Below are 19,211 nucleotides of genomic sequence, written 5' to 3' on the forward strand. Positions count from 1 at the left end.
TGCCAGGCAAATCCCCAGCACCAACACCAGCTGATGAAGGGCAGCCCCCAGACCCCACTGGAGAGGATGAACCGGGCAATGAGCACCCGAATGCAGATCCCCAAAGATGGTCCCCCTTTACCTAGACTCACCCAAGGGGTTGGACTCAGATGTATCAGGAGACTCTCACCTTTCTGTGCCTGCTTGCTGATGAAGGGAACTCAGAGGCAGCGGTGAGATAGCAGACACTTCTGCTCCAGGCCCAGGGGGCTGCCCCATAAAGGATCCACCCTCTGTAGCAGAGGGGTGGAGCCTAAGAAAGGTAGTTGGGGCCAAGGGACATAAAAGAGCTCAGCTAGAAAGCTCTGCTCCCTCAGAACTCTCAGAGATCCCGCAGACCAGTCTTGCCAGCAACCAAGGACAAGGCAGGACACAGGGGCATAGGGCCCGTTGGACAAGGGGGGGCAATTGTCCCTAAGCCCACAGGGCCTGGGGGCCCCCAAGCCCCCTCACCAGTCCCCCTTGCCTGCTGGCCCCCTCTCCTGCTAGTCCTCCTGCTCTGGCCAGGCTAGCAAAGCCACCTGCAAGCTGCGGCAGTTCCTTCAGTCTCCGCCTCTCAGCTGTTCAGTGGGTGGGCAGAGCTTCCAGAGAGGCCTCCGTGCAGGCCTCCCTGAAGCCTGAACTCCAGTGCTGACAGGCAGGCAGGAAGGAGGGAGGGAGGATGGCCAGTGCTGGCTGCCCCTGCCCACCACAGCTCTGCCCAGCTTTTGACTCCTCAGGCTTAGTAATGGAGGTAGGATGTGATTTCCTTTTTGTGGTTATTTCCCCCTCCTTGGATATTTAGGGATTGGCTTGCCATAGGGTTTTAATATAAGGGAGCGGGATGTAGGGCAGATTAAGAAGACTCTGAATATTTAATTCAGAGACTCAGGAATTGGCTAGTTTTTAATATTTTTTAAATTTAAAAAAATCATCAAAGAAGTCCTATAAGTGGCTTGTTTCATGGCAGAACATTCCAAAATTGTCTGGAACTGAAGTCCCCTTTTAGACCATCATTCCATCCCCATATGGAAGAATCTGCCCTTTGCCTTCATTTTAAACAACAACAACAACAACAAAACCCCTATCTGCCCCAGCCTTTAGATCACCTGGAGTGACTTGGCACAGGGGTTTGGTATTGAGCAGAGATATAGGGCAGGGTGGGAGGAATATATATATTTAAATTGAAGTGGATTGGACAAATTGTTGATTTTTAATATTTTTAAAATAAAAAACCATCAAAAATTCTATAAGTGACTTGTTTCATGACAGAAAATTACAAAGTCCTTTAGGTTTCAGTGAAATGTACTTCCAGCTAAATGTGGTTAGATTTGCTACCTGAGGTTGCAATTCTCCACACACTTACCTGGAAGCAAACTTTTGTTAGGATTTCTGAGAAAACATACATAGGATCGCACTACATGGTTGAATGTCTCCTTTGTTAATCAGCAGTGAGGGTCCCGTTTTAAAATCTGGTCCCCAGGCCCACTCCAACCTTGCTATGCCCCTGACAGGACAGTCAACAGCACAATATTTAAAAGCTCCTTTATTCATGCAGCATTTGCAATCCTCAACTTGAATGGAAGCCATGCTGATGTAACCTCTGCATGCACAGAGGCCAAAGCACAAGACAAGACCCGGACCAGGCTATATGAAACTCTGTATGTATTTTTAATCTGCCTAGTCTCTTGTCTAAATCAAGTTTAAACTTAGGTTTGTGGGGATATTAGGTCTGGCAGGCATATGATCTGCTTAAGTTGAAAGAATACTGGCTGGTGGACCCACACCCAAGTTAAAATAGGCTCCCAGTCCATTTCTGAGCCAAATTCAAATGGCTGGTTTTAACCTTTAAAGCCCTAAATGGCTTGGGGCCAGGACACCCGAGAGAGTGCCTTGCCCACTATGCCCCAGCCTGGACTTTAAGATCTTTTTTGGAGGCCCTCCTCCGAGTGCCCCTGCCAAATGAGGTGAGGCAGGTGGCTATTAGGGAGAGGGCCTTTTCAGGGGTTGCACCACATTTATGGAATAACCTCCCCAGTGAGGTTCACCTGGCTTCATCACCTTGTTCTTTTAGACATCAGGTAAAGACATCAGTTTTTGTTCACTGAGGTCTTTTAATTTTTAATTGATTTTTAAAGAGTTTTGCTTTAATGAGTTATAAAATTGCTTTGTATTCTATTTTTTTCCCCCATTTTGGTCTGTTATGATTTAATGTGCTCTGAGTTTTTATTTCATATTTTCATGTTGTGTTGTGAGCCATCCACAGAACAGTTTGTTATGGTGCAGCTAACAAATAAAGATGATGATGATGATGATGAGCCCATTGATTCAATTTTTAAATGTGGTTCTCAGATTGAGGCAAGAGGAGATGCCACATTGTCCAAGAAGCAAGGACAGTACTTCAGGTTCTAGAACTAGCAAGAATATGTCAAATGACTGAGCTGAGTTGGGGTGGACATGCCCAGGACATGCAATGCTCCTCCCTAGGAGTGAAAGACGTGGACTAAAATACTCTCACAGCTGTTTCGACACCATACTTCCAGGCGGTGGTACTGCAAAAGTCCAAAACTTCCCATCATGCACTGCACATAATTCTTTGCAAACAGGGTCCATTTATCAGTCATATTCAACCATCTTTCAACTCTCAAACCGCAGCACACATTGATAGCTGGTTAAATTGAAGACCAACATCAATAATCAGTGGCAGAGTACCTGCTCTGCATGCAGGAGGTTCCAGGCTCAATCCCTGGCATCTCCAGATAGTGTTGGGAAAATCTGAGACCCAAGAGCTGCCAATTGGTATAAACAATGCAGAGCTTCATGAACCAACAATCTGATTCTGTATAAGGCAGTTTCATACGTTCAAACATCCAGAAAAAAACATTTTAGAATGCAGGTAGGTTACATATTTGAATGCTTTCCTTATTAAAAACAAATAAACATCCCTGCATGTGGAAAGCAAGCACATCAGGAAAAAAGTTAATCCAGTATCTTTCTCCCTAACATTTTAGCTTCAACATGAAGGAACGCTTTGCTCTGCATTTGAAGATACAACTCCTGACACTGTGCAGTGGTCCAAGCCAGAGAGGGTTGTATTATATGCTTAAACCAATTTTAAATGCAACTGAAACTCAGTCTCCAAGAATGTAGTCAAGTGGCCTGGTCACTAAGCCAATTCACACAATGGGTTGTTGCAATCAACCAATGAACTTTTCAATATATGCTTGCCTTCTTTGACTACAAGACAGCTAATCAGCACATTCCCAATGGTGTGAAAGTGCTGTCAGGCATCTGTAACAATTGAGAACTGGCACTTATCTTCCCTAGAGCACAATGCCGTGCAACAGCCCCTTTAAGAACAAAATATGCTGGGAGGAATAGTTCTCATATATGGCATCCTAGAACTGGATCCCAGAAGTAATGATTCACCTGGAGGGGAGGGACAAGTGATACCGAATGAATTCATTTAGGAAGAGACACACTATGGCCCAGTTCATACGTAACATTAAACCGGAGGTTGGAGAACTCGTGGTTTCAATTTGAAACTGAATCGCGCCGCAGACGTTTGTCAAACCGCAGCCCGCCAACCTCCAGTTCCAGGAGAAAGGAGCCCCTCCCTGGTGCTTAGCTGCCAAGGCCGATCCCAGCAAGCTCCGCAGCCAGACTGTGGGCAAAGTGCCAACACACCAGCAGAGTGGCTGCAATTGGCCACGATCTCGAAGGGGGCGTGCAGAGTGCAATCGTGTATTTTCAGAGTGCTCCACGTACCTTTGGCATGGAGACAGTATTTAAATCCCTTGAAATGCCATGCCATGCCAGTGCTTCTTCTAGCAGGGATGGCACCACAGCCCCCCAAAGAGCCCTGCACCCCAACAGGCCTGCACAAGCAGGATTTCAGGGTGGGTGGGTATTGCACTATTTCCCTGTGACTCATGGAAGGGAGGGGAACATGAAGACTTCTTAGGAGAGGATATGTATACGAGGGAGGGCAAAGGGTGCCAGGGCATCTCTCCCACCGTCACCTAGTATGATGTTGTGAGGAATCACCCCGTCACATCATTCCAAGCAGACCAAACTGAAATCCTGCTTGCCCTCTCTCATGCCAAAAGATGCTTGCAAGGAACAAGATTTTCTTGGCTGGTTTAGTTACTCCTTCGTATTGTTTTGACAGGATGATGCACTAATAAAGTTAACATGAATTCCATGGAAGCCTAACGCCCCCTTCCAGAGTGTAAGTACTTCTCACTAAATCAGAGTAAACAGCTGTGACTAAAAAGAAAAAGAAAAACCAAGGCAAGTTATTTACTTTGGCAAATACTTTCATTTTAGGATGCCAGAAACAAATGCTTAGGGGAAACAAGTGTCACATGACTTAACCTTCCTACCAGATCAGTTACACCATTCGCCTAATCCTGAACTACCTGTGTACAGACCAGCACAGTCCATCACACCTATTTAAGTGGGGTGCTTTCCTACAAACCCCCTTTCCCTATAGTTCAGCCAAGAACACTGTGTGAACACACAAAGACCAATTCCCTATAACTTAATTCCACAGTGAACCCAATGTAACATCCCCCCTCTCTCCCTCACACACACACACTGATACTCCTCTCTATTACCCATGTCCATAGGTAGGGCCCTAGGAGAGCTTAACTGGCAGTGGTGGGGAGGCAGGGGGAGGCAGGACCACTTGACAGTATATGGCACCTGGAACTCTTGTGGTGCTGCACAAATGCCTGCCTTACAACATAGGACTGGTAGCATTCCACTAGCATCTGGGGACAGATGTGGGTTGTCTTAACATTCCTTCAATGCTTTATCAACTTTTGCAGAACTTTCATTTTTAAAAAGGAACAGACATAGGTTTAGAACCCTTTTTAGCTTCCTGTCTTAATGTGGGAATCCAAGAGTGCTAGAGAGTATCTTGCTACAGAGCTGTAGTCAGTTCAGACTGCATATCCAGTATCAGAATACAGGGCAGATGCACTTTGCACACCTGCCTGCCAGATGCAACCCTCCCTTTAATCTCAATGTGTCCCAGTTAAGCTTAGCTTCCCAAAGTCTCCCCAAGGAGTTGTGCATTCACCCTGTTCCAGAAGAGCTACCATGCTGCAAGAAGGAGGCAGAGAAAGGGCTGTGTCCATTGCTGAGGTTTGCTTCATAAAAAGCAGCAGCCTCATTAACGGTGGTAGGTGAAGACTGGGACAGGACAGAGTCACAGACATTTATATAATACTAGCTGGCCTGGGCATAGAGCATCTGAGCCTCCCTGCCTCCTTCCCCCTCCCTCTCAGTTCCCCACCCTGGCTGCCGCCTTCTCTCCCGCCAATGCTGTTCCCCCCACCATCGCTGCTGTTTTCTTCCCCTGCCCGGCCGCCACAGTTTTCTTTCCCCTGCCGCCACTGTTTTCTCTGTCTGCCGCCGCTTTCCTTTCCTCCTCCTGGCAGTTCGCTTGTGAACTCTCATGAGAGCTGCCACACATGGGATTAGCAACGGGTACATCTTAGAAAATTAGATAGATAGATAGATAGATAGATAGATAGATAGATAGATAGATGGATGATAAGGGGCAGCCAAGATGTAGCATTATCTAAATATTAATATCGAATCTAGATATTAATAATGAATGCATGGGGAGAGCCCAGTCAACAAAGAAGGTCTGTCTTGGAGGGCAGGTCTAACAATGGCTACTAGTCTGGTGGCAGTAGGCTACCTTCAGCCTCAGAGGCAAAATGCCTCTGAATACCAGCTGCGGGGAACAACAGCAGGAGAAAGGGCATGCCCTCAGTTCTTGCCTGTGGGCTTCCCAGAGGCATCTGGTGGGCCACTGTGTGAGACAAGATGCTGGACTACATAGGCCTTGGGCCTGATTCAGCTGGGATGTTCTTGTGTTCTTACAGAATCCCTGAATTCCATTGTCAGCTCTGTGAGAAGAATGCAGCCCAGCAGGTTAGAGCTGAGCGAATCCACTGCAGGACTCTTTAGAGCTAAAAGATCTTTGGGAAGTAAGGGACCAAGGCCTTCCAGGTTCCATTCACAGCTTTACAACTATTCCTTTATGGACACAGGCAAATGACTATACTTTTGGTTAATGATGTAAAGTAATGTGTGCCATCAAGTCGATTTCGACTTCTGGCCTCCCCCTTCTGGGGCATGCTCTGTGATTGTCTGCCTGCGTGCTGCTTGCTGTAGCAATGTGCATCTGGTTCCACGAACTCAGGGCCAGTCCATCCTTGTTGCCACTTGCTCACTTGCCCATTCCTCACTCACTGCTGCTGCCTCCCCAGCGCTGCACTCATCCAGCTTCATCTCCTCCATTCAAACATCTAACAGAATAGTCCTTTCTTTGGAGCTCCCTAACCTTTCTTGTCACTTTAAGGAAAGAACTCTTCTGTGGGACGCTTGAATGGAGGAAACAAATTGGACAAGTGCAGTGCTGAGAAGACCGCAATAGCAAACAACATACGGGTGAGTGAGTTGAGCAACAGTGGCAACAAATGGACCCCAAGAGGGCGAAACCAGATGCATGCTGAAGCAGGGAAAAAATGGGGAAAGCAGCAGACCTGCAGCAGGCAGATGGGGTGCCTGCAATCGCTGCCTGAGTTTGTCCCCTCAGTTTGCCTCTTGAGGGAGGCACCCCTGCTCTGGAGCATGGTAGTGTTTTATTTAAGCAATTTCAGAAGGAAAGTAGAATTCAATATCAAACACAGAAGGATCCAAATCAAAGCTGCCAAGATCAAAAAATCTTGTGCAGCAATTCTTCAGAATCTTCCGCAGGAGAAGATGTAACAGGAACTGGGGAATCACACCTGAGCATGCTGGGAGAAGGGGGACGGACTTCAGCTACTTGAAAAACACCTGAGATTTCCTGTCTATCGGGAGCAAGGAGTGGAAGTTAACCCTTTGTGAGCCGTGACCTCCTACTTCGAGGGAGAATTCAATATCAAACACAGAAGGATCCAAATCAAAGCTGCCAAGATCAAAAAATCTTGTGCAGCAATTCTTCAGAATCTTCCGCAAGAGAAGATGTAACTGGACAAGTAACTTTGGCTTGCCATGTGCTTGACATTTTAAAATCTGGCATCTCAACATTATATGCAGCATTATGAAAACTGTGCCTCCCAGTTCCTATAAGCAGAGTTTCTGGACACCCAGGAGACAAATCACTGAACTATAGAAGCCACTTATATACTTGCCTCCACAATCGCATGTTCCAGGTGCCTCCAAAGCTCAGTATGACCTCTGAGACAAGCCCCTGCCTCTCCCACTACCAAGCCTAGGCAAAACCTGTCAACTCCTGATGAGGACTCCCTTTGGGGAATGCAGCACTGGAAGGCAAGAAAAAGACAGGAAAGAGAGAAAGAGGGCCAGCACCAGAAGGCAAGAAATACGGTATTCCCTGAGCTGCTTCAGCAGCTATTGCTTATGCCTCCATTGCTGCTGTAGCAGCAGCTGCCCTTCCAAATCTCTTCGCCCTGCCAAGTGGTGACATTGGAAAGGTGAGCTGGGCAGGCTCAGGGATGCCACAGATTGCTAGTGTTAGCTCTATTTCTCATATGCCCAAACACTCTCTCTCCCTCCCGTACCAAAAGGACCAGCTGCCTGCTGGCCACCCCCACCCCCACCCCATCTAGCCTCGCCTCAGATTTAGTTAAAATCTGCTGTGGCTGGTTGAGCCCTGGAGCTAGGCTCTGTTGCTGAGGGGTGAATACTGGCAAAACTCTGTGATAGAACTACACAGGTAGAAGGAGATGTCAGGAAGGCAAAGCAACCGAGCTGGTATCTCCAAGTCTCCTCACGGGTCCCTGCAGTGAAGGCTGAGAAGAGAAGCAAAAAAAAAGGACAGGAAGGGCTTTGGAGGAAATCATCCCCTGCCCCCACCTGCATCCAGATATAGAAGAAAGGAAGTTATGTGGGGGAAGGGGGGGAGACAGGTATGGCAGGACTGTTACATGACTGAAACCTGCTTCCTGCAGGAGAACATTCTGAAAGGAGCCTCTAGCCTAGAAGCAAGTCAGAGAAAGAACAGCTGCTAAGACCTTAATTGAGTCTAGGCAAATACCATAGACTTGTAATGCCTAGGGCAGTGGTTCCCAATGAGGGTTCCTCCAGATGTTGCTGAACTACAACTCTCAAGCTACAATTTACCATCCCAAGCTACAATTTATTCAATGACATCTGGAGGAACCCTGGTTGGGATCCACTGGCCTAGAGCAGGGATTCTCTACACTGAGTTCCCAGATGTTACTGGACTTCAATTCCCATAATTCCCAACCAAAGGTCACTGGGGATTATGGGAGTTGAAGTCCAATAACATCTGGGAACCCAACCTTGAGAATTCCTGGCCTAGAGCATAGGTCCAGTGATAAGACCTAAAATCTGGCATTCTCCTGTAAGCAGAATCTTAGCCACACAGAACTTTCAGCATGCGTATATGTACTCCCTTCTGTGGAAGGGGGGCAGTACAACAAACCAGAAGCCTAGCATGACCAAGAGACACATGGTGAACTGGTGTTTCAATATTAAGAGAGCCAGCATGGTGTAGTGGTTAGAGTGCTGGACTAGGACCAGGGAGACCCGAGTTCAAATCCCCATTCAGCCATGAAACTAGCTGGGTGACTCTGGGCCAGTCACTTCTCTCTCAGCCTAACCTACTTCACAGGGCTGTTGTGAAAGAGAAACTCAAGTATGTAGTACACCGCTCTGGGCTCCTTGGAGGAAGAGCGGGATATAAATGTAAAAATAATAATAATAAATAATAATCTGTCAGTATGATGGGTGGGGTCAGCAACAACACAGACCTTGAGGCTGCAGAGGAGTCAGTCGAGACTCAAGCAGCTTCAGAGAACATTTCTATGAGAGAGGTCAAATATTCTGAATTGCCCATTTGCACTGCCCCTTTGAAACTTGTACTTCATTCTCACAGGCCAAATGACTGCTGCTCAGAAGTTTGTGCAAGGTGTGATCTCTGGCCCTTGAGACTGAAGGAGGCTAGTCTGACTGAACCTTCAAAGCAGTCGCCAACATCTCTGTCATCAGGAAGAGCAAGCAATTCTCACTTTGCTTGCCCTACCTACCTAGTGGCAAAAGTGGAAGGAAAACATCCCTGTGCAGAAAGAGCATTTCTAGACTCACTGGGCACATGGGCCCTTCTGGTGTGTAAAGACCCCTCTGTAGGACAGGAAGGTGTACCACATGGAAGGGTAGTGTGCTGGTAGACTTAGATCAGAGAACAGTAGATATAGCTCATGGGGGTGTAGTTCAACAATAGCTGGAGTGTCTCATGATCACCTCCCCAATATAGATGATGATGATGATTATACTAGAGAAGGCAGATTGTTGGTCTGCTATAAGCAAATATTTGGAATTGGAAGTTTCTCGAACATGTGGCTCAAAAACATACTAATCTTGCCTTGTAACTGGGCATACTCCAAGCTTCTTCACCCCGAAACAAGTCTCGCAACTTAGATCACTTTTTTAAAAGAAAAGAAAAGCAAAAAGCAGTTTCAAGTACGAGGCTTAAGGACACTAAGACAGTATTCTCCCAATGTTTATGGTGGAAGCTATAGTGTTTAGAATTCCAAGATGCTCCAGTCTTGTAAATTCCCAATTCAATAGGAGTGAGTATATTATTCATTTCAAAATCCACAGAAACAATTACAGTGGCGTGATTGTTAGAGCAAATCAGATGTGTCTGTGGCTTATGCTTCAGGAATAATATTCCAGCTCCCTCTTCAGACATTTCCCCAAAATGCATGAGCTGTACCACCCCCTGGAGCTCACACCTTACCCTGGAGTAGCTGGGCAACTACCCCTATAGATATTGCACACCTGTTTTTTTCACTCTGAACTGTATATCCATTATCATGATTTCTTGATAACATCCAAATCTATCCTAAATTCTGATTGAATTAAACCTTATGGATTCTGATTCAAAGTAACATTCAAGGAAAGAGAAGATGACTTCATAAAGTACATACTTCTGTACAGCTGGAAGGCCTTGGCAAAGAAGTAGATGGAATGAAGTTTACGTTGTGTACTTTTTAAATGGTGCTTGTCAGCTTGATCAACAAAATGTTGTGTAACCATGAGCCCACATGGGTTGGCCCTAGCACAGTGAGAGAGTGAGTGGCAGGCTTTCACTCCAGTGCCAAGGGCCTGCAGAGTCTGGGCTAGGACGCTCTACTGTGGAATTCTAAGTCTTAATAAAGAATCACAATGAAAAGCCACATTTCCATTAGATCAGTTTCCAAAAGCTACAGAAAGAATCTAAATCTGTACTAAGCATGTGTGAGAGAAAGGTGGTGATGGTGTGACAGAGCAATGAAGACAGTTATCTTGGGTACAGATAACCCTAAACTTAATCACTTGTGGTTTTGTCCTGCACCTTCTTCTGAAACGGCGAACAATATTATCATCATCATCATCAACAACAACATTTTATAACCCGCTCTTCCTCCAAGGAGCCTAGTAGACGCTGTTAAAGAGGATACTAGAGCTGAGAGGTCCCTATAATTCAGTCTGTGATGCTTGATTGGGTCCGGCTAGTTAAACAATAATATAATCCACTCTTCCAAGTTCCAAAAAGTTCCAGATTCATGGCATTTCTATCACCTGTTAAGAAACTTCCCAGTGCAATAAGGAAAGCTTGTCTATAACCAGAAAACCTTCTACTATACATAGCAAGTAGACAAAGTTATAAAGATGAAATGCGGAGCAAGTTGGCGTTCACCATAGACCATAAGACACAAAAACAATGGATGTAGCCTTCACATATGTGATCAACTTGGAATTGGAAACTTACTTTAAAAAAAAAATCATTGTACAATGTGGAGCAAAATACAATAATACATACTGGATTATTCTGAAGCATACATGTATAGCATTTGATCAATTTGGGTACAGTATATAAGATGAGATAAAACAGGAACTGTACATGGATTAGTTTATGGGCTCCTTGGATGTAGGGGCAAACAAGGAAAGTGTTCTCTGACAATTTCCCAAAAAGGATGAAAATGCACAGCTTAATAACACTTTTGAGCATTTCATATTAGATTTTTCATCTTTAGGTACTTCATAATTTTGCACTATTCTCTTGCCAAGAATTAAAGTGAACCCTGAAGGAGAATTATAAAACTGGTTATAGCTTTCCACCAATTACAGGACTAGAGAGATCAGTTGCAGGGAGACTTCTTCAGTTCCTTTCCAGGAAAAGGGTGGCATAAAAGTACTGGATATCTCCTTTGGCAAGATGCAGTGAGCACTTTGCTAGCATACTTCTGCAAACAGACTGAAGTAGCTATCCAGCAACATACAGAGAAGCTACAAATGGCTTGGTCACATCAAAGAACTGGAGAGATTAATGAGTTGACTGAGACTACAATTCTAGTCACACTTACCTGGGAGTAAGTCCCTTTGAAAACAGTTGCCAACATCCAAACTAATGTAATACCAGCAATTTTCAGTGATCCTCCCGTCTCTCTGCAGCCACCTGAAAATATGTCCCTGAAATCTCTCCCCCCCCAAAAAAAATTCCAAAGGCACAGGCAGCTGCAGAGTGAAGGGGCAGATTAGCAAAAAAGGTTCCACCCCCATGTGAGTTGAAAAGGGAAGAAAATGTCAGGCTGCAATCCAAAATACACTACCTAGGGAGTATGCCCACTGAACTTAGTGAGACTTGGTTCTGAGTAAACATGCTTAGGATTATACTGTGACAGACTGGCAGCATGCAGTCACAGTACAGACATAGTACTGTGCTGAATCAGCAGTAGACCCAACAGGGAACACAGAGGGCTCTGAAATAATCATTTTAGGAGATAAAGCAATGCAAATGTGTCAGTGGTCAATACGAAATGCAGTCCTAGGAATCTCTACTTAAAAGTTAACAGGTCAGTAATCCACTGGCCAACACCCAGACCAATACCATGCTAACGCAAGAGCATTCCAGCCCTGCCTCAGCCATCCCAGAAGGGGGAAACTTCTGGAGGACAGATGATGCCCCTTGACCTCAGCAGCCATTCTCTAAATTTTCCAGGCAAGCAGCATCTCATGCCTTGTACCTTCCACATCAAGTACTGACTTTATGCACATACAACAGAAGTCCAAAGGACTCCAATGATTTGCTGTAAGTTTCCTAAAATAAATGATAATAAATAATAATCAGCTTAGGACTAGAATCTAGAGATCAGGCACCCAATGAAGTAGCATAGGGGGCCCTGTGTAGTCAATCATGCCTTTACAAAGATCTTAATAATTTCCTTATCTGACCATTGCTTTTACAGAGGACTGTTCTGTGCAAGAAACAAGGGGAGGTACCAGACTGGAAATTCAAGTTCTCTAGTGGTGTCTGTCCATTTTCTCTTTAACAGGGATTCCCAAAAGTTGATGATTACAACTCCCATAATCTCCAAGCACTGGTGTCTGCGCATACCAAAGTATGTTTGCGTGTAGGGCCTTTTTTGAAGCAATTGTTGGTGAAGAACCTGATGTTGTACCACTTTAGAATGTAGCCCTCACATAAAATTAAGATATGGCCAGCAATATGGACTATGGAACTACACTACCAAATTCAAAACTATCCAGCATGTCCAACCTTCCCCGTGCAAGGCCTTTATTTTAAACTCAAGTGCAACTGAACATTACATCCCATTAGATCAATATCCTCATCTCTTCACCCTGGCCTGAGTCAACCAGCAGCCCTCTAGTGTCCAGAATTATTAGCCAGCATCTGATGCTAGCTATATATGCTCTCTAGCATGCAAGGAGGATCGCAGTGAATTACACAAAAGTGTGCAAGGGGCTGACTCTTCCAGTCAATGAAATAATACCAAATGTACATTTCTCCTCCTCCTCAAGGCAAGGTAGTGCTGCAAAGCATGTTGGGATTGAAGGATATCAAGTAGAATTATAGAAGTGTAGTGAGGTACATGTAAACAGACCCCACACATACTTCAGGAGGCACTGTCACATCATAAACCTAAATATTTGGTAAATTAATTTCCAACTTTAAAATAGTTAAGCAGGAGGCTGGGTTAAGTTCAGAGAGAGCCTCCATCCTGTCAGGTTACAACTCTGACAGGCACCTTCTGGAGACACAAACATGTCTCCCATCCCCCAGAACAGCCCTAGTTCCAGAGGAGCAGCTTCAAAACTGGAAAAACTTGCAGCTGGGTTTCCAGGGGAAGGAGCTCTCTACCAAGCAGAGGGAAGCTATTTTGACTTAAAGAAAGAAACGGGGAGGGGTGTGTGTGTGTGTGGGAATAATCCGAAGCCAACAGAGGCTGCTGCCAGTGCAGACTGACAGCAAGAGATGGACGGTCTCCATTAAGACAACACGCGACCCTTAGTGCCGCACACCTCCAGGGGCCTACCCCCAAGCCCATTCCCACCATGGCTTTCCAACATGCCGGGATCCTGCCATTTCCATTCCGAAGGCCGCCTTGGCGACTTGGAAGTTGCGACCTGCCCCTGCGACCTGCGTCGGCCCACTCACTGACCAAGCTGACACCTCGAAGGAAACTTTCTGGCCCTGGCGCTTGGCCCAGGGTACCTCGCTGACGCCTCCTCTCCTCTCCCTTAATGAGCAACTTGCAACTGTCTTCCGAGGAGAGCAGCACCCACCAGCAGCACCGCCTGCCGACTCCGGAACCGGGGACCCCAGCTCCCCACGAAAACAACAGGCGAGAAATAGCAAGTTCCCCGCTGAGAGATCCCCACCACCACTCACACGCAACCCAAGCCAGGTAATCTGAAATCGTCACGCACCCCAATTGAAGTTGGCGTTGCCCTTCTATCCTGCACAGCCACTTGCAAACCCTCCTGGATCCCAGACCTGTTCCGATCTCTACCCCCACCCCGTTACCGCTGCATCCATCCAAGAGCCCGTGGTCGGAAAGAAGCCATTGAAAGCCGCCGCCATCGACCATTCCTAGCAACCCGAATCTATCTAAACTTGATCCGAGTGGAAGCAGCGACCCAGAGACTTACCTGGAGAGAACTGCTGGAGTGTCGCTGTTGCGGGGGTGGGAGCGGGGGAAGGTGGGAGAATGCAGGACAGGAACTCAGAACATCCCTCCTCGCGGGTGCCTTACTCCCACCCAGCCATGGAGAGAGGAAAAGTTTAAAATGAAAATAATAAAAGGTAAGAGCCGGGTTGCAACTGGACGAGGCAGGAGCGGAGCAAGCGAGCGGCCGAGAGGCCTAGCTGAGCGAAAGGCAGCCGGAGGAAACAGGAAGGCTTCGGTGAAAAGGAGGAAGCCCGTCCTTTGTTTGCAAGGTTTTCCCTGAACAATGGCTGCTCCTGCTGCTGTCTCAGGCCCTCTGTTGGGGTATGGAGGAGGCTCTGCTATTGCACACACGCTCGCTCTCGCGTACACGCACACACACACACACACCTCCCTGTGCCTTTCAGAAAAAGGCCCAGAAGCTATCCAAGGAGGAGGCCCTTCCTCCACCCTCCCACTCCCCCCCCCGCTCCAGGGGCTGCTCTGATCGCATGAAAGAGGGAGGGATCTGCCATGCCTAGGCTGAGAAAAACAAAAGGGAGAGGCAAACCCAGACAGAGAGGTAAATCCCAGGGAGAAAAGGGGATGCAAGGCAGCCGGGAAGACTAGAGGGGAGAAAGCTGTGGCGGGAGAGGATGCCATCCCCTTAAAAGGGGGGCAGCCTCCCATCCTAAGCAAGCAGGGTTGCTGTGGATAGGAAAGAGACCTTTTGCAAGGAAGCAGCAGGCCTTCTCTCACGATGGAAGGAGCTCTTGGGGTCTTCTAGCAAACGACAATCCCTCATTCTAAATGGGATGCAAGATCCTTCTGTGGGAAGGCGAGCTTCAAAATGTCATTATTCCAATAGGTGAAAAATGCCCAGATTGAAATTGAACTTTAAAAATACAATTGGGAGGTTGTATTCATTCTACCCTTTCTGCACAAGTCTCAAACCCAGCTCTTTTTAATTCAATGAAACAAGGGGTGTGTATGTTTCTGTGCTGAAATACCTTAAAGTGTGCATTTCTGATCCGAAGTTTCTTGCAAGAATGGCTCCAATCATTTATTTTTTAAAAAATTCCTAGGAAGTGAGCAGGTCCTATTTAATTAAGTAGAACTTGCTTCCAAGCAAACATGCACAGAATCTGACTGGAACTGGTATTTTGTTAACCACTAACAACAACAAGCAGTTGTACTAAACAAACTGTATTTGAGGGGAGATAATTATAGCAAATTGGTATTTAGCCACTCCAGCCCCTGCTTCTTTGCAGGATTTGGTTTAAAGCAGACCAAAGGACTGCATTTCTGCAGCAGAGAATATTTCAATCATACTGTTGTACTCAGGTATCATGGTGTTCAGAGGAATTGTAGAATCCTCCTGTTCAAAACGCCAATTATCAGTCCCAGGTTCTGGAGTGGTCCCTTTTCTTACTGTACACTATAGGGTTAGTTACATCCTCCCATGTGACTAGGTTTAATTTGTGCCACTGCTCACCAAGTTAGCCTTGGAATCTGTTTTCAGTGCCAGGTCTGAGATTACCACCATTCCTCCTAACAGAGGCTCAAACAACTTCTTGACAGACCAAAATGCAACTGGTACACAACTGATGGGGTCCTGTAAGTTGCTCCTTTTGAATCTTTGCACATCATACATCTCTCTAGCTCACAGCCACAAGCAGTGACTCAAGGCCCCTGTGCATCTGTGCCCCCCCCCCGCAAGCACTGTCCTCCCCTTCTCTCCCTTTAAAAAGCAGGGGACAGCAGAGTATCTTGCTGGTGTCCAAATAATCTGCTGCCTGAGGTGACTACTTTCACTTCACCTTCTGAAAAGGCCACCCCTGGGTGAGTGCCTTTCCCTCATTGTTGAATAACCACAAATGTTCTAAACACATCAGACGATTTTGATCTGCCTGTTCTGGATGGGGTCACACTTCCCCAGAAGGAACAGGTATGCAGTCTAGGGGTGCTTCTGGATCCAAGCCTCTCCTTGGTGTCCCAGGTTGAGACAGCGTCCAGAAGTGCCTTCTATCAGCTTCGGCTGATACGCTAGCTGTGTCCGTTTCTTGAGACAGACGACCTCAAAACAGTGGTACATCTGCTGGTAACCTCCAGACTGGATTATTGCAATACACTCTATGTGGGGCTGCCCTTGTACGTAGTCCGGAAACTACAGTTGGTCCAGAATGCGGCAGCCAGGCTGGTCTCTGGGTCATCTAGGAGAGACCATATTACTTCCGTATTGAAGGAGTTACACTGGCTGCCAATATGTTTCCGGGCAAAATACAAGGTGTTGGTCATAACTATAAAGCCCTAAACAGCTTGGGCCATGGGTATTTAAGAGAACGTCTTTTTCATCATGAACCCCACTGCCCATTGAGATCATCAGGAGAGGTCCGTCTGCTTTTGCCACCAGCTCGTCTGATGGCCACTCAGGGACGGGCCTTCTCTGTGCGAGGCTTTGGAATGTGCTCCCTAGTGAAATAAGAGCCTCCTCATCTCTGACAACTTTTTAAAAGTCTTTAAAGACACATCTGTTCACCCAGGCTTTTAACTGATATTGTTTTGATTATTTTAATGTTGTTTTTAAAATATTGTTTTAAATTTTTAAATTATGTTTTAAATTTCTTGTTTTTAAAATTCCTTGTTTTTGTTTTTAATTAATGTTTTACTTTAAAAAAAATCCTGTTGTAAACCACCCAGAGACGTAAGTTTTGGGCAGTATAAAAATATGTTAAATAAATAAATAAATAAAATAAAATAAAATCAGGGATTAAGTAGAAGGCTTCTAGTGCAAGAATGTGACTTGCAGGAAGAATATAGCCCTCACACCTCTCATTTCAGAGATGGACGCTGCAATCCTATTAAGCCTGGTTGAAATCAGTGGACTTACTCCTGCGTAAACATGCATAGGATTGAGCTGCATATCAATTTACAGAGCTGGTCTTTCTGAAATATTTGCATGGCATTATTGATCGAAAGCAGAGCTGCACAACTTCAGCACTCCAGCTGTTTTTAGACTAAACCTCCCATCCAGTGGTCCGTCTAATTTTTTTCATCTCTGTGCAGAATGAGTTTTGTTCTGGGCGGCAGTATCAAGGCAGTGTGTGCGCACATGCATTCAGAGTGGGGCCTTCCTGATTCAACCTGAGCAGGATCTAAAATGAACTGAGTGGTCATCCAAAAACTTGTGAGTGCACACATGTGTGCATGCCTTAGAGGGAACAGTGCTCTCATCATCCCCAGCCACAGTGGCCAATGGTCAAGGATGATGGGAGTTGTAGGCCAACATCTGCAGCAGGGCCAGAGTTGTGCAGCCCCTGATCTAAAGCCACCCTAATCCCTCTATATTTTGACAGAGAGCTGCCTCTAATACAGAACCCTTGGAAATCCAGTACCAAAAGAGAAGACATCTCTCAAATGCTACATGAGACCTGCAGTGAGGCAGCAGGGATGCATGAAATGTGATACTGTCCAAAAATAAGGAACACTATGTAATTCTCTGTGTCTGTTCTATGGCCATTCTCTGCTCTGTGCAATGGTGATATTGCAAAATAAAGAGTATGAGTGCTCTAACAAATGAGAACTTGTGGATGAAACTGACAGTGTCTGTTTTTTTCTTCAGGATTTTGTTGCAATTAGCGTACCCATACAAATTCAATTTTTACAGCTCACTTTTTGCTGGGCTAAAAAAATAAAAGCAACTATCCAGCAAACAGCAGCAGTTGAGACATATACCATGTGAAAAGCTGTTAAGATACCACACACAGAATGAAGCACTTCCTTGAATGATGAGAAGCAGAAAAACAAGGTCTAGTATAGGGTAGGCACAAATATATAGTTTTAGATTCACAAATGATCCAGAACACTAAGGACTTTTAAGTAAAACAGACCTCGATGAATTATGATAAATCAAGCCTTTCAAATATAGAAAGCATTACCCTCCACATTTTGAAGAGGTTCTTAACCAGCACTAGCCTAAATATACAGAAAGCCTGAAGATTACGAGTTGTGCTGTAATCTTCAGATACTGAAATCAGAAATCAACAATCATGGAATTTAAAAATGACAACCACTCATCTGAGAAGGTAAGAAAATAAAAAAAGAACACTGCAGGAGGACTTACTCCACATAGTCCATTTGCAACAGCAACTGAAAAGTTGCTCACCTGTTTTCTTTTTCATATAAGTTTTGGATATGTGCTGAAATATCATATTACACACAAAAATTAGCCAAAGTGCATGTGTGTCAAACTGCCATGGAGACAAACAGATTAAGCTCTAGGGAATTGCACAGAATGGCAAGAGGAGAGTTTGTAATTATTAGGATCTGAGCTAGAGAAATAAGGCCACAAATTTCTCAGGACCCATGTGGTTCCAGTGAGGGACTTGCTAAAGATTTTGGTATAGGCTATGTAAGAATTTATGTAAGAAACATAAAATCTAGCCCTGGCAGAACTGCACAAGAGCACAGTTGCACAACAACTTGGAAATGTGTGCCTGTAACTTGCACAACAAAGTCCACCGAAAACAACAGAAGCTCCGTTGCAGAAATGTGGGCATGCATTTGAGTCACTGCATAAATGTGCTCCTATGCAACTTCTGGAGCTAGATTTTACATATGCTGCCATCCCCACAGAAGGGAAACGGTGGCATTAGGCTGCACATTATGTCGGCCACTATTTCTAGCCCAGTATCCCATGTCTGACAATTTCAGATGAATTCGAGAAAGTCCAGAACAATTAAAACAGAATCCTATAACTTAAAAATTAACGACAAACTTGAATTCTAATGGGTGACATCCTCATCCAGGGAATGTGCATTCAAATAATCTTGGTAATAACCCCTGAGAGTCTTCTGAAAAATACTGTCTGGACCTTGTTTGAAATCATACAGTACCATTAGCTATCGCCAAGATACTGTGGCAGAATATTTCAAAAATCTATGATTCATATTTTCTGTGAGAAACCATTTTAAAATTAATTTTCAACTGTTCATGTGTTAAATTTCACTGCGTACCCTTCTAGTTCTAGTATGATACTAGGTATTATATTATTATTTATACTAATAATAACAGAATTTTTTTTGGCTGGGCTCAGATGCCTACAATGTGACCTCCATCGTGCTATGGAGTTCATCCATTTGAACTCAATGGCAGAGAAAGCAGGGAAATAATCAAGTTTATAACAATCAAACTGTAACTGGAGTAACTATA

The 19,211-nt window shown here is 45.2% G+C and overlaps 1 protein-coding gene and 2 long non-coding RNA genes across 11 annotated transcripts in view; 2 read left to right on the plus strand and 1 right to left on the minus strand.

Annotated features, from left to right (window-relative positions):
• Positions 1-19,211, minus strand: part of LDB1 (LIM domain binding 1) — a 92,064-nt gene that overhangs the window by 27,785 nt on the left and 45,068 nt on the right. Inside the window, exon 1 of one of the 8 annotated variants that reach the window (XM_053309892.1) lies at positions 14,005-14,141. The exons of 4 other annotated variants lie outside the window; for them this stretch is intronic. Coding sequence is in view for 1 of the 4 variants with exons in the window: in XM_053309889.1 (XP_053165864.1) it covers positions 13,407-13,422 (16 nt within the window). In the remaining 3 variants the exon portion in view is untranslated. Of the gene's footprint in view, positions 1-131; positions 557-13,406; positions 13,428-13,782; positions 13,817-14,004; positions 14,142-19,211 lie in introns of those variants that run through there. 3 more of the 8 variants (XM_053309893.1, XM_053309889.1, XM_053309894.1) reach the window with 3 other exon arrangements.
• Positions 634-3,103, plus strand: LOC128350954 (uncharacterized). The gene is made up of 3 exons (XR_008319527.1): positions 634-772; positions 1,577-1,679; positions 3,030-3,103. It is a non-coding gene; the product is annotated as an uncharacterized LOC128350954 (long non-coding RNA).
• LOC128350953 (uncharacterized) lies at positions 14,329-17,583 on the plus strand. 2 transcript variants are annotated; one of them, XR_008319526.1, is made up of 3 exons: positions 14,329-14,583; positions 15,523-15,617; positions 17,357-17,583. It is a non-coding gene; the product is annotated as an uncharacterized LOC128350953 (long non-coding RNA). The 2 variants fall into 2 exon arrangements; XR_008319525.1 differs by lacking the exon at positions 15,523-15,617.

This window comes from Hemicordylus capensis, chromosome 3 (genome assembly GCF_027244095.1).
Source record: "Hemicordylus capensis ecotype Gifberg chromosome 3, rHemCap1.1.pri, whole genome shotgun sequence".
NCBI classification, from domain to species: domain Eukaryota; kingdom Metazoa; phylum Chordata; class Lepidosauria; order Squamata; family Cordylidae; genus Hemicordylus; species Hemicordylus capensis.